At 41.2% G+C, this 16,198-nt stretch overlaps 1 protein-coding gene across 1 annotated transcript in view; it reads right to left on the bottom strand.

Annotated features, from left to right (window-relative positions):
• LOC137374157 (uncharacterized) overlaps positions 1-16,198 on the bottom strand; it is a 214,612-nt gene that overhangs the window by 188,139 nt on the left and 10,275 nt on the right. Inside the window, exons 3-8 of the mRNA XM_068039937.1 lie at positions 13,595-13,727; positions 10,867-10,976; positions 10,435-10,568; positions 7,996-8,159; positions 6,935-6,999; positions 4,397-4,442 (exon numbers count right to left, since the gene is read on the bottom strand). Of these exons, the coding sequence (XP_067896038.1) occupies positions 4,397-4,442; positions 6,935-6,999; positions 7,996-8,159; positions 10,435-10,568; positions 10,867-10,976; positions 13,595-13,607 (532 nt within the window). The 5' untranslated portion in view covers positions 13,608-13,727. The remainder of the gene's footprint in view (positions 1-4,396; positions 4,443-6,934; positions 7,000-7,995; positions 8,160-10,434; positions 10,569-10,866; positions 10,977-13,594; positions 13,728-16,198) is intronic.

Here is a 16,198-nt window from a genome sequence, read left to right as displayed (position 1 = left end):
TCATTAACGTTTGTGCCACATAAGTACCAGGCAATACTCATCTGCAGCACAAGTCTAACCTCCTCCCTTGACAGTCAAGAGTATTACCATCATTTAATCCCACACCATCAACATCCTGGGGGTCACTATTGAACAAAAACTGAAGTGGACCAGCCATATAAATGTTGTGGCTACAAGACCATATCAGAGACTGGGTATTCTGCTACAAGTGACCCACCACTGAGTCCCCAAAGCTTCTCTACCACCCACAAGGCATAAGTGTGAGACAGAATACTTCCCGCTTGCCTGGCTGGGTTCAACTCCAACGGCACTCAAAGCTCAACACCAACCAGGACAAAGTAGCCGTTCAATCACCTTAAACATTAACTTCCTCCACCACCAATGCAACGTGGCTGCAGTGCATACGATCTAGAAGATGCACTGCAACAACTCACCAAGGCTTCTTCTACAGCACCTCCCAAACCTGCATCCGCATGGTAACGGCACCACCTCAAAGGTCCCCTCCTAGTCACACATCATCCTGACTTGGAAATATATTGCTGTTTCTGCACCATCACTAGGTCAAAAACCTGGAACTCCCTACCGAACAACACAGAGTAACTTCACAACATGGACTGCAGCAGTTCAAGGCATCAGTTCACCACCACATTCACAAGAACAATAAATGCTGGCCTGGTCAGCAATACCCATACCCCAAAAAATTATTAATTTTGTTTTTTTAAATGGTACAGAAAATAATCAAACAGACTAATGGAATGCTGGCCTTCATATGTAGAGGACCAGAATACAAGGGGTAGAAGTCATGCTTCAGTTATAGAAAGCCCAGGCTGACCACACCTGGACTACTGCAAACTGTTCTGGGCACTACACATTAGGAAGGATACAGTGGCCTTGTAGGGAGTGTAGCATAGGTTTACCAGAATGATACCTGGACTCCAAGGGTTAAACTTCAAGGAAAGATGACACAAACAAGGGTTGTATTCCCTGGAACTTAGAAGTCAGGGTTGATAATATCTTGAAAAATTCAATCATAATAGAAACTGATGGGGTAGAAAGAGAGAAACTATTTCCACTGGTTGAGGAGTATAGGACTCGAGACATAGCCTACAAGATAGAGCTAGGCCTTTCAGGAGTGAAGAAGGAGGAGAAGAACTTATATTTATATAGCACCTTTACAATAAAACATCCCAAGGCGCTTCACTGAAATATTATAAAACAAAGTATGGCACTGAGCCACAAAAGGAGATAGTGGGTCAGATGACCAAAAGCTTGGTCAAAGAGGTAGCTTTTAAGGAGTGTCTCAAAGGAGGAAAGCGAGCTGGAGAGATGAAGAAGTGTAAGGAGGGTATTCAGGAGCTTGGGGTCTAGGCGAGTGAAGGCACAGTCATCAATCAGGGATGCACAAGGGAATTAGAGGAGTGCAGATATCTTAGAGGGTTGTGGGCTGGAGGAGATTACACAGAGATAAAAATGTAAGGAAATACTTCTACACACAAAGGATGGCTGAATTTTGGAACTCTATTCTGCTAATGGCAGATGATGCTAGATCAATTGCTGATGTTAAATTGGAGATTGATGAGAGTTTTGTTAACCAAAGGCATTAAGGGAAATGAGGCAAAGCCATGATCTCACTGAATGGCAGAACAGGCTCAGGGGCTAAATGGCCTACTCTTGTTCCTATGTTCCTCTCAAATATCCTTGCCAAACGATTAATTGGTCTTTCTCTTTCTGATGCTGACCTGACCTGCTATGTATTACCAGCATTTTTTGCAGAAATATTTTCAGGTCTTATCCCTTAACCATTAAGGAACCATTTGCCTTTTTGATGAAAAATGTCTGCCCTATGAAGTCAAACCACCTGTAGAAGACAGTCTTCAGTTGAAACTAGTGAGTTAAAATAATCTGATTTCATTCTTCAATTAGTATTTAAACAGTATTTTCTCAAACAAAAAGTTAAAATATGCAATAGCAGGCACCGTGCTTCAAACTGCCATCCATGACCTATAAAAGCTTCTTGCACCTGGCTAATGAATCAAAGCCAAACAGCGCACTTCACTCCAAAGGAAAATGTCCCACTTTCATTCCAGTGCCTTCCTAGGATTGCAGTGGATTAATTAACAATAGTTTTGTTTGAAAGTTATGTATTATGCATTTTGTTAAATTAATAACCACCTTTTCGATAGGCTATAGAACCCAATTTACATTAATAAAGTAGTGAGTAGTCGCTGTGGATCATTCTTTTCTTTTGGGCCTCCTTATCTCGAGAGACAATGGATACGCGCCTGGAGGTGGTCAGTGGTTTGTGAAGCAGCGCCTGGAGTGGCTATAAAGGCCAATTCTAGAGTGACAGGCTCTTCCACAGGTGCTGCAGAGAAATTTGTTTGTCGGGGCTGTTGCACAGTTGGCTCTCCCCTTGCGCCTCTGTCTTTTTTCCTGCCAACTACTAAGTCTCTTCGACTCGCCACATTTTAGCCCTGTCTTTATGGCTGCCCGCCAGCTCTGGCGAACACTGGCAACTGACTCCCACGACTTGTGATCAATGTCACAGGATTTCATGTCGCGTTTGCAGACGTCTTTAAAGCGGAGACATGGACAGCCAGTGGGTCTGATGCCAGTGGCGAGCTCGCTGTACAATGTGTCTTTGGGGATCCTGCCATCTTCCATGCGGCTCACATGGCCAAGCCATCTCAAGCGCCGCTGACTCAGTAGGGTGTACAAGCTGGGGATGTTGGCCGCCTCGAGGACTTCTGTGTTGGAGATACGGTCCTGCCACCTGATGCAATTTGCATTAATAAAGCAGTGAGTAGTCGCTGTGGATCATTATCACCTCAAAAATGAGCTGAATATTCAAAACCCACTGAACTGGGCAAATTTAAGTTTTTTTGGGAAATATATAAATTGTGCCCAATTTTGCTTTGAGGCAACCGTTATGTTACTGGACTAGCAACCCAGTGACCTGAACTAATAATCTCAGAACATAAGTTCAAATTCTACCACAGCATGTTGAGAATTTGAATTCAAACCATTACCCCTGGCTGCCACTCCATTTCAGCAGTGGGGAAAAAAAAAAAAGGTAAAACATGCAACAATCCTGAACATAATCCTGAACTCTTGGTGGTCTGGTAATGGTTGGCAGCTTTGAACTCAAAATAGAGGCAGATTTCAAACTTGGAATTTAAATTTGTTGATGCTCAAAATTTATTTCAGGCTTTTAACCAATATCAAACTTGACCTTCAACAAAGCAGAGTGCAAAGACCTCCTATCTATACTAATCATATATAGAACCTTGGTTAGACCACTTTAGAGTATTGTGCAGAGTCTGGTCTCCAGATTATAAAAATGGCATAGAGACACTAGAGAACATGCAAAAAACATTTACAAGGCTCATAACAGAACTGCAAAGTTATGCCCATCATGAAAGATTGAACAGGGTGGGGTTCTTTTCTCTAGAAATGAGAAGGCTGAGGGGGTGACCTGATAGAGGAAAGATGTTTACACTTGTGAGAGAGACCAAATCCAGGTGTCATAAATATAGTATAGTCACAAATAAATCCAGTACAGAATTCAAGAGAAACATCTTTACTCAGCGTGCTTAGAAGTGGAACTCGCGACCACAAAGGAGTATTTGAGGTGAGTAGTACAGATGCATTTAAGGGAAAGCTAGATAAACACAACAGAAAAAGGAATAGAAGGTTGTGCTGATAGGGCTCGATGAAGAGGGGTGGGTGGAGGCTCATTTGAAGCATAAACACCAGCATGGATCACTTGGGTCGACTGGCCTGTTTCTGTGCTGTACATTCTATGGAATTTTATATACCAGCATGGAGGTCCGTAGAAAATCAAAAAAAATTATACTTTTGTCCCAGTTTTAGGCATTAGCCCTGGCTCAGCCCCAGACAAAAGATGTGGGTTCAAGTCCAACTCGGCAACTTGAGTATAAAATCTAGGCTGACACGGCAATGCAGAATCGAGGGAGTGCTGCACTATCAAGGAGCCATCTTGTGGATGAGATGGTAAACGGAGATCCCATCTGCCCCTTCAGGTAAAAGATCCCAAGGTACAACTTCAAAGAAGAGCAGTGGAGTTCTCACGATATCTTGGCCAATATTTACCTTTCAACCAAAATCCCCAAAAAACAGATTATCTGGTCATTATCACATGGCTGTTTGAGAGATCTGGTGCGCAAACTGGCAGCTGTATTTCCTACTTTACAACAGTGACTACACTTCAAAAGTATTTCATTGTCTGTAAATGTTTGGAGATGCCCTAAGGGTGTGCAAGGTGCTATTTAAATGTGTCTTTCTTTCAGTTTTGCCTCTATGAGGTTCATAGACTGCAGTATGATCACTTAGCAATTGTGCTGTTTAATCTTGAAGTCTGAAATATAGTACTTACTGAAAGAGCCATGTTCCTGGAAAGCTGCTTTGGACACGCTGGAATCCTAACAAAAATTACAATGTTGGTTAACAATTGTATCCAAAAAATTTTTTACTCTTTCACTTCTCTCCCACCAAAAAAGTTTGACCCCAACATGTACACCAATCTTCTCACATTGAACAACTTCTCCTTCAACTCCACGCACTTCCTTCAAGTAAAAGGTGTCGCTATGGGTACCCGCATGGGTCCTAGTTATGCCTGTCTTTTTGTGGGATATGTCGAGCATTCTTTGTTCCAGTCCAACTCAGGCCCCATCCCCCAACTCTTTTTCCGGTACATTGATGACTGTATCGGTGCCGTTTCCTGCTCCCACCCCGAACTGGAAAACTTTATCAACTTTGCTTCCAATTTCCACCCTTCTCTCACCTTTACATGGTCCATCTCTGACACTTCCCTTCCCTTCCTCGACTTCTCTGTCTCTGGGGATAGGTTGTCCACTAATATCCATTATAAGCCCACCGACTCCCACAGCTACCTCGACTACACTTCTTCACACCCTACCTCCTGTAAGGACTCCATTCCATTCTCCCAGTTTCTCCGTCTCCGACGCATCTGCTCTGATGATGCTACCTTCCATGACGGTGCTTCTGATATGACTTCGTTTTTCCTCAACCGAGGATTTCCCCCCACTGTGGTTGACAGGGCCCTCAACCATGTCCGGCCCACTCCCCGCACCTCTACCCTCACCCCTTCTCTCTCCCTCCCTCCCAGAACCGTGACAGGGTTCCCCTTGTCCTCACTTTCCACCCCATCAGCCTCCATATCCAAAGGATCATCCTCCGCCATTTCCGCCACCTCCAGTCGCATCTTCCCCTCCCTTCCCGTCAGCATTCTGAAGGGATCGTTCCCTCCGCGACACCCTGGTCCACTCCACCATTACCCCCACCATCTTGTCCCCGTCCCATGGCACCTTCCCCTGCAATCGCAGGAGGTGTAATACCTGCCCATTTACCTCCTCTCTCCTCACTATCCCAGGCCCCAAACACTCCTTTCAGGTGAAGCAGCGATTTACTTGTACTTCTTTCAATGTAGTATACTGTATTCGCTGCTCACAGTGTGGTCTCCTCTACATTGGGGAGACCAAGCGCAGACTGGGCGACCGCTTTGCGGAACATCTCCGCTCAGTCCGCAAGCAGGACCCTGAGCTTCCGGTTGCTTGCCATTTCAACACTCCCCCCTGCTCTCATGCTCACATCTCTGTCCTGGGATTGCTGCAGTGTTCCAGTGAACATCAACGTAAGCTCGAGGAACAGCATCTCATCTACCGATTAGGCACACTACAGCCTGCCGGACTGAACATTGAGTTCAATAATTTCAGAGCATGACAGCCCCCCATTTTACTTTCATTTTTAGTTATTTTTTCTTCTTTTTTTTTACATTCTTTTTTACAATTTTTTTTTGCATTTATTTCATTTCATCTTAGTTTGTTCAGTTTGCTTACCCACTGTTTTTTTTCAGGTTTGCACTTGCTGCTGTTCAATATTCAGTGCATTAACACCTAATCTGTACTAATGCTTTGTCTTTCAACACACCATTAACATATTGTTTGCCTTTGCTCCGTGACCTTTTGGTCAGCTATGTGGCCTGGTCCAATCTGGACCTCCTTTGTTATCTCTTGCCCCACCCCCACCTCACTTGCTTATAACCTGTGACTTTTCTAACATTTGTCAGTTCTGAAGAAGGGTCACTGACCCGAAACGTTAACTCTGCTTCTCTTTTCACAGATGCTGCCAGACCTGCTGAGTGGTTCCAGCATTTCTTGTTTTTATTTCAGATTTCCAGCATCCGCAGTATTTTGCTTTTATTTATGTACACCAATCTATTGGGATGAAGTCCGGGGCGATGTAGCCCCTTTATGCATTCACATACCACCATGCATCACTGTTAATTCACAAGCAAGTGGGGAAAGAACTATATCAGACAACTCCCATCAAAATAAGTTATAAGTACCTCCAGGAGAAGCTCAACAAAAAATATTAAGTATATGAAGATTTCAAGTTTTGTTACAACGTTACAGCTAGGCTGCATCAACAAGGTTTTTTTGTTGCCAATTTGATCACGACATTACCTCTTGCTGGACATGTGGCTCTCGAGAGTCCTGGCACCGTCAAGTGGTCATTCATATATGAGGCTGGACAGCATAAGTACCACCAGGCAATTTGACTCAATAATGTCTATATCATGTGCACCTCCGCTTAGTGTCACTGGTCTGAATGGCTCAACTATTCAAAACCTTCATTCAGGACAGAATATGGTATATTTTAGAATTTATTTTCTCAATCCTTTAATTTGCTTGTTCGAAATATCTTCTTTTCTGTTTCTTGTAAAAATGTGTTAATGATATTACTTGAGTTTTTTTCAAAACAAATACAAAAAAGAGATCAAACAACTAGCTGAAGCAGTGTGGGGATACAAAGCAGACCAAATTCAATTCAGTAATGCAGGCTCAAATCACAGAATTTATCCCATATTACTGGCTGCATACCTATACAGTACCTGCAAGGTTCCATCACCATCAGCTAAGTAGGAAAGGCGTTTCTGGCATTTTCTGAATCTTCCACCTTAGCAAAAAGGAATGCAAAATTTATCCAATGAACAGTGTTTTTATATTCAGTTGCTTAAATTTTTTTTTAAACTAGTTTGATTCCTGGTGTCATTGATTCATAAACAAAGCTTTCAAAAGCAGTGAATGGTGGAAAATGCTTTTCCTCAAAAAAATTCAAAAATCCACCCATACAGATCCTTTGTTCACAACCTAGTAAATCCACCCCGCCACCCCAATCTCACAGCTTTTCCTTTTCCAGTAAACCTCAAAACAGGAAAATGGTAAATTACCAGCCTGTGATGTGCTTTTCCTTGTTCTTGAGTGTAGCATTAATATAGGATCACACACCACTGAGCTCCAATCTGAAGTAGATGGTGTATAGTCTGCAGTATAATGTTATAAAGGATTGTTCCTGGGCAGAATATGTAAATAGTCTGAGAGTGTCAGCACAGTCTGTGATGTAACAGAACTTGTATAGAAACTCATGTAGAGTGAAACTAGAAGCGATGGAAGTCAGATGCATGTAAATAAACGCCTGTTCCTGTAACCGTCAAACTCTCAGATATTCCGTTATTAGACTAATCAGTATCAGAATAATAGATAGACCACAGCTCCTTAATACTTGTTCTGCGTCACCAGAATGTCAAGAGTTATTCAATCACCATGCTTCAATTCCTAGCTAACGCAAACCATTAGCACAGAGTGCTGCCATATTAAATAACACCATTTTAAGGAAGGCAGTCAAATGATTATGTCTACTATGTAAACCATCATACAGTATTTGCCAAAGCTAATTTTCAGTTGCAAACAGAAAGCCAAGACTATTGGGCTCTTTGGAAATTCATTTGCAGTCCTATTTGCATACGATTTTAAGCTAAACCTTAAACATCATTTAAAAATAAAGGGTTTAAAAAATCCATTTGCCAAATTGTCCAGTTTTTTTTTTTGAATCGCTAACAATTCAATAATGAATTACTAACAGAACTGAAGATTTTTTAAAAATTCTTTTTACCATCTTTCGTTTTGTTGCTGATTTTCTGTTTGAAGATTTCTTCCGTATAATTCAAACTCTCTTCTTCATCACTACTGCTCCTGCAGCAGTCACCTGAAGGCAATCGATGGACTTTCTTGTTAATTCTATATTCCTCATAACCTCTATGGTTTTTGCAATACAACCTGTAGCAAATAATTTAGTTTGTTACAAGGGGGTGAAGAGCACCAAAATAGATATGAACAGATGGCAGATAAATAAAACAGCTACATTTCATTCCTTTTTCTAAAAGGATGTCAGATATACAGTTGTGCACGAGATAAAATAAGTATTAATAATTTTATAAGTAACCAAACAATATAACAGGTGTTAATCAAGGTAAGTGGGTACAGATTTCTAAAAGGCAGGTCAGGCTCGAGTATTCATATAAAATTCTTTGTAGAAATAACACAGGACGATGAAAGAAACACAGATCTGGTTTGTATGTACTTTCAGGAAAAAAAGCATTTGATAAGGTACACATAACAAAAAGGCTGCGTTTGCTGACAATGCCACCACTAGGTGGTGCTGCAATGGCACATGCGCAAAAAAGTCACAGTCTGCGACGTCAGGCAGCTGCCAGGATTAAAGATGGTGCTGCTCAAATAATTACACGATGGCAACCTAAACACATGGCAGCACACAATGGCCGGAGGGGAGGGAGCGAGCAGGGGGGGGGTGGGATAAAAGGTGGAGAGCGCACCCGCCACCAGCAAGGACTTCGGTCGCGCTCTCCCCACACCCGCTCTCCACCCGCTCCCCAGACGCCCTCTTACCCCCCCCCCCCACCCTTGCTCCCTCCCCCCCCCCCCCCAACCCCTGCTCTCTCCAGCCCAGATCCCCCAACCATCTGCCCGCATTATGCAATGATGTCATCTGCACATGCACCAACCAGTCCTGGCACTGCGGAACGCAGCGCATGCGCAGAGGTTAGGAACCAATCAGCTCATGTGTGCAGATTGGCGCAGTCGGATGACATAAGCTGCCGGCCGCGTTGTCAGTAATCACGTAGTAGCAAAAATAGTGCTACTCCTTTGATTTATCCCAATGGCTCTGACCAGGAAATCACAGCTATGCTGCTCCTTGATGAACTTTTCACTGCCACCTTCAGCTGCTGCACATACCAGAGGCTGTGGCTGGACTCTGCTACAGGCTGGGGGTCTTGGGGGGGTGGGGGTGGAACTTCTGACCCCATGACAGGTCAGAGTCCCATTCAAGACAACAGAGGCAATACCTTCTCAATAGCAACTAGAATTGCCTAATAAATGCAGCCTTACTGGCTATGCCCACATCCCAAGAATGAAAAAATGCCTATGTGCCAGCAGGTTACACCTGAAAGCAATTGCAAGCTTGCTGCCTATATTTCTACAGTGAAATACATTATTTCAATAAAAAATTTACAATTGCTTCCTGTGAGGTGAAAGAATTAAGCCATGGTTCATGACAAGTCTCTAATATACAACAGTGGTAGTGAAGACTACCTGAGTAAGGAGGCTACTAGAAGGCCCCAAACTTTCTGATCGACTGGTTTTCCCTCCCCCATGTGATCAAATGAGGAGAAATTTAAAGTAAACATTATAAAAAAGACTTTTATTTCTACAGTATCTTTCATGACCTCAGGACAGCACAAAGCACTTTATAGCCAATTAAGTACTTTTAAAGCGTAGTCACTGCTGTAATATAGGAAACATAACTGCCAATTTACACACAGTAAACTCACACAAACAGCAGTGTGATAATGACCAGATAATCTGCTTTAGTGTTGTTGGTTGAGGGATAGCTATTGGCCTGTTCAAAACAGTGTCATGGGATTTATTACTAAGCTTGAGGCACAGCATCTCGTCTTTCACCGAGGCACTTTACAACCTTCCAGATTCAACATGGAGTTCAACTATTTCACATCATAACCTCTACCCCCTTTTTTTCCCCTCGTTATGCTTTTTTGTTTTTGGAAGGTAGCTGTTGGTGATGACTTTGCTTCCCCATTTACACCTCTTCTAGATACATCTCTTGCTTCTTGTCCCACTGTCATCTCCTTTCACCTTCCATCATCATCCCTTTTGTCATTTAATCTCTTGTGTCTTCCACCCTATCACAGACCTTTCCTTTTGTTCTTACCTCCCCTCCTCCTTACAAACGGTTACCTCTCTAAGTGCACCCAGTTCTGATGAAGGGCCATTGACCTAAAAGATTAACTCCGTTTCTCTTTCCATGGATGCTACCAGACCTGCTGAGTATCGCCAGCATTTTCTATTTTTACATTAGGGGAGACGGGGCTTCCATTTAACATCACACCCAAAAGACGACACATCCGACAGTGCAGCTCTCTGCCAGCATGGCACTGGAGCGTCAGTTTAGATTATATGCTCAATTCTTTGGATAAAATTAAATGTTACATTTACAGATCAATGACTTTCACACCTGTCAACTCCTTTGCCAAAGTTTTTAATGAGCTTTACGCTGTCAGAAGTTGCACGACGCAAGTGATAAGTCTTCATGCAGTCTTGACCTTCACAGCCTATGTCAGCTTGCGTCTGACTGCGAAAAGAGTATCCCTGTGAAAAGAAAGCATTTCCACTTGTGAAGAGAGTGCCTATTTTTACAAAATTTTTTGAACATTTCTGAGCAATGCTCACTTTTGCATATAGAACACAGGAAATAACAACAGGAATCAAATAGTCACATATAAAAACCAAGTTCAAAAATTAAAGAAAAAATGATGGATAAAATATTAACTTACAAGTAAATTAACTGAAAAATACAATTCTAATATCAAGATTAATAATAAAGTGGTTGTTATCCTCCTGCATGTCAGAATTTAGTTGTTTGACTATGAAATTCTATGATTCTAACCTGAGCGTCTGTCTTTAGGCTACAGGTATGTTTCGCCCTTTGTGGTTCCAGCTCATTTTCTTTCAGTTTTGCCGTGTCCTGAACATCTTCAGCACTTCCAGCAGAGCTGTCTGAACCAAACATTTCAGACTTTAAGGAAATGGTGTCCAATTTTACAAGATTGTTTCTGTACGCCGTAGTTTATTTAGATCAATTTACAATTCTGAATCCCAAAGGCTATTTTTAGCCAGGTAAAGTCCAGAAAGTATTGATCTGCATACATGCCAAACTTGGTCCCAAAACTGGAACTGCCCCTGCACTGTTATTTTGTAAAAACTGTTCACTTTATCTGAGCATTTAATCCTGAGCAATGCAGGGTTCTATTGATCATATATCTCAAGGCTGATGTAGGCTTCCTTCCACATTTCAAAACTTTATCTCAAACTACCCAACATCCATAATGTTAGTGAGCTTCCATCAAATTTAAAATATACCCCGCTGATATTTTTAAATACAGTCTTCCTTTGACAAATCAGGTTCGCGTCTCTTATTTTAGTGTAACAACTGAATGAGATGCATTAATTTTAAACCATGCTTTATATAAGTAAAGAACACAGCAAGTTATAAAAATGAGCCATAACAGTTGTATGATTAGAGATGTGGAGAGGTAAATTCTTTCAATAAGTACTGATTTAGCTTATATATCCTAGCAAATGTGTTTCAAAGCCAATCTTACTTTTGAAAAAGAAACCTTCGCCCAAACCCATTCTCAGCATTTTAAATCCCATTGATACGGAATGCCAGAGCTATCTAACAAAAAGGCATCAACTTGCAGCAATATCTGTTTGTGTACTTAGAGGAATGAAAATGACATAAAATGATTTCAGTACCATACTAACCTAGAGTACAATTCTGATACATTTTATACAAATATTTCAAGTATGGTCCACGAATAGACTGCCAACTAAAACAAAATATCACCAATAGAAGAGCCTAAAACTCACTGACTTCACATGTCAAACATAAGGAAATAAGAGTGACTTTTTCTAAAAATAAAAGGGCTGTGATCTCCATTTCTCTTTCTTTCCCCCATACACACCTCATCAGACCAAAGCTTTCTACTGTTGTAATGACATGTGCTGTTCCAAAACCTCTACCATCATTACTCTTAGGACTCAGCAACAGTTGGCTGGCACAGACATTTTCCCTCCAATTTCCTCCCTTCCCTCACTCAGACTGAGCTGGGCTCCATCACCACTCTGATTATAGCTGCATGATCTGCCATGCCTTCTTCAACCTTCTATTACTTGATTAGTGGAAATACCAGCATTTTCCAAAGCAAGGAACTGAATTATAATAAACATCAGCTTAGTTTGGTTCCTTTCTATAAATGACAAGTCAGAAAATGCATTCCCTTCACCTAAACTGTGTTTAATTTTGTGTTTCTGACACCAAACCCTATGGATGAAATTAAAATAAATTTAAAAGCAAAACAAATCAAACACACTAATACCTGACTATACATAGCAAATATATGTACTAGCAGTCGACAAATACATGGGCATTTCCAACTTGATATACATACACCAAAATCTCTCAGGAACCTTGGAATAAGAAGCTGATATTCAGCCCACCAAGTTTTGCTACTCATTAAATTCTGTACATAAGGCCAGACCTTTTTTATTAAAGCTATTTTTTGAAAATCAGTAACATTTCCACATTTGCTTGGTCTATGACATTACACCTCTTATGGACAGTTGGTTAAGTAGGCAGGTGGTGTGTCTGAGAGGATGGCAATGCACCTCATCATCTTTATAGCCTCCAGGATCTTTGCCAAGGAGCACTGGAGGGGGACATGACTGCAATGTGTGCAGTAGAGGGTCCTGGGGTGAGCAGGAACTGGGAGTGGGCAGTCTGATGAATGGAACTGGGAGTGGGCAGTCTGATGAATGGAACTGTGCACTCCCATTTCCCTGTGTGAAACTGTGCACTCCCATTTCCATTCATCAAATTGTCCACTTCCAGTTCCAAGAGCCACAGCGCTTCTCCATATTAGTGGTTACGAATGACAATAGCTCAAGTCTAATGAGTAGAATATTTCACTGCATCCAATCAAAAGCCTTTTCTAGCTTGCAGAGAGAACACCAGGTGGGTGTGTTTGTGCCATTTACAATGATGCACCACATCAAACACCTGTCTGCCATTATGCCTCGACAGCAAACCTCATATGAACCCACTTCGGTTTGGATCAGCTGAAGTGCCACAGGCTCCAGTCTTTCCCTCTCTTCGGTGATGTGAAGACTCCACATTATCTATTCCTTTGGCGTTAGCTATGACCGTTTTACATGCAACATGCATTTTACAGTAATGTTACGGTGTAATCCAGTTTAATTGATTATAGTTGTTAGATCGTTCACTGTGTACAAGTGCACTTACATTCCTTTGAGTGGACCATTTCCTCCATTTTCATCACATAACATTTCTGTGCAGTCAAACTGCTTAAGGTGAAATCAGGTTGAAAGTATTACCAGAATTCAAATTTAATGAAGAGTGTAAATCCATATCTTACACAGTAGTAGTAACATTTCCATAATTTAGAATTTTGCAGGTAATTAGTTGGGAAACTTAGTTTTCTACAATCCTGCTCATACAAAGGTTTAAAAATCTATAGAGACAGTTATATTTAACTTGAGTCACTGACACAGCTTTATGCAGTTTAATAGCAATTACATGGGTAAGAGCACTTTACCTGTAAACTCCATGGATTTAATTTTCACTGATTATACCATTATCATGCCTCAAGTAGGGGTACTGATAGAACTTCCCACAGTATCTTACAGCACATTTAACAGAAGATCCAGTCAGACGAAAGTGACTCATTTCTAAACATAAACAGACAGAAAAGTCCACAAAAATCGTTCTTTTACTTTCAAAGCCAAACTGTACAATAATCAACATGGCTAACAATCGCACTGAAAATTAAATCAGATCCAGACAGTATTATATGTCATTTAAATATAAAAAAGCAAACAAAAAAGTCACACTTTTAAAAAAAGTTAATGAGCCCCTTGTTTATACTAAAGAATGTATTTGGTTACTTATTAAGAATAATTTCTATCAAATATTTCTGGTAAATTAAACTTCACTGACATATTTCCCCAAACGGTTTATTCACCAAGTAACAAGCAACTTTTCAGAAATGTCACAATTACTAAGGTACATTGCTGAGATAGCCAGTGCCACATGAAAAATCATTGAATGAGAAACAGCCATTTGGTTCATCAAGTCTGCTCCTCCACAGATAATCAACACTCCACCTTACAATGGAATCTTCCACATGGTCATTTTAAATTAGTATAAACAATTCTATATTCCTTCTACCAAATCATTACATATGGTGAAATGCTGAGGCCCCACTACAGATCCCCAAAGAACACCACTTGTCACATCCAGCCAAGAACACTCCTTTTATCCCTGCTCTCTGTCTTCTACTTTAGTACCATACCAAGGGAGTGCTGCAACATTGGAGAAGCTGTTTTATGTATCATCTGAAAGACTAAGACACCAGCTGCCCTCTCAGATAGACACAAAAGATTCCATGGCACTCTTCAAAGCAGAGCAAAGGAGTTCTCCCCAGTGTCCTGGTCAATATTTATCCCTCATTCAACTTCACACTATTTCCAAACAGGAACTTTTCTTCATCACGGTGAGCCCAAAATTCAATCAAGGAATAAGTAAAGTCGTATCTACAGTAAATGTTGTCGCTATCAATAAAGAAAGTTTTTAATGATGCATCAAAAATATAAGAGAATCAATTGGACCAAGAAAGTTTGTAAGCCTCTTTCTGCTTATTACTGAAATAGCAGTAGATCTTCCAGCTACAATCCAATCAATTCCCCTCCAGCCACACACTATCCTGACTTGGAACTATATCGCCATTCCTTCACTGTCGCTGGGTCAAAATCATGGAACTCCCTTCCTAACAGCACTGTGGGTGTACCTACACCCCAAGGACTTCAATGGTGCAAGAAGGCAACTCACCACCACCTTCTCAAAGGCAAGTAAGAATGGGCAATAAATGCTGGTCTAGCCAGTGGTGCCCACATCCCATAAACAAATAAAAAAGTTTACTTTGAGACCATAATATTAAAGAATTGATTGTCTCCCAAGTAACCCAAAAGTCCTGGTATGAAGAACAGTACATCAGAGTCTGCTGTGCAATGCAGTTTAGATGCAAGCGTCTCTTGAGAAATGCGCATCTGTTACTACAAAGATGGCTGATAGCGCCAATATTCCACCAATAAACCAACAATAACAATATTCACAAACCATAATAAGCTTGAACCCTGCAGTCATGAAGCAGCCTAATTATAACCAGACTGCACCCAGAGCTGGCTGGAACTTGATCTAGCTCTATTTGAGGTTTCTATCAATGATGAGGGGGATTGGCCTCCTTTTATACTCAGTATCTGTTCCAGCTGCTGTCTGGTGAAGTGTTCAGAGGAAGCTCAGATGGGAAAATCATTTAAATATGGGTACAAGAACCAACTATAGGAAAGCTGCCAAGCTCAACACAGTTATGAATACTCTGGGGCTGACAGAAGGCTTACCTGGAGAACTCCATATTGGTAGTTTACTTGTTCTACATTCTCACAACCCAGTGTTAAAGAACACAGTTTGAAGTCAACTGCTACAGCCAGCTTCTCAATCTAACCCCCTATATTCTAGCTTTTTGTGTCCTCAACTTTCTTTGCCACCTAGCTTTATATCAACAAAGAAGCCTGGATGCATTACATTTAGACCCTTCATCTAAGTCATTAATATAGATTGTAAATATGTTAGGCCCCAGCACTGATCCTTTTAATATCTCATGAGTAACAGCCTCCCAACCTGAAAATGGCTCTTTTTTCCCTACTATGTTTTCTGTCCATTAACCAATCCCAATCAAAGCTAATATAGTAACCCCAACACCATGACCCTTATCTTATGCAACAACCTTTCATGTAGCACCTTAATGAATGCCATTTGAAATCCAAATATACTACATCCACTGGCTCCCCTTTATCTACCCTGCTAATTACATCCTTAAAAAACTCTAATTGATTTGTCACGCCAATTTCTCTTTCATAAAACAATGCTGACTCTGCCTAATATTATGAATTTCTAAGTCCCTGTTGCCACTTCCTTCACAGATTCCAGCATTTTCCCCTATGACTATTGTAAGATTAACTGGCCTGTAGTTTCCCATTGTATGTCAGTCATGGCTCAGTTGGTTGCACGCTCAGCTCTGAGTTAGCAGACTGTGGATTCAAGTCCCACTCCAGCACTTGAGCACAAAAATCAAGGCCGACAC

The sequence above is a fragment of the Heterodontus francisci genome, chromosome 10 (assembly GCF_036365525.1).
Source record: "Heterodontus francisci isolate sHetFra1 chromosome 10, sHetFra1.hap1, whole genome shotgun sequence".
Classification (NCBI taxonomy): Eukaryota; Metazoa; Chordata; class Chondrichthyes; order Heterodontiformes; family Heterodontidae; genus Heterodontus; species Heterodontus francisci.
Note: the sequence above shows the minus strand (reverse complement) of the source record. Positions and strands in the feature narration are given on the sequence as shown.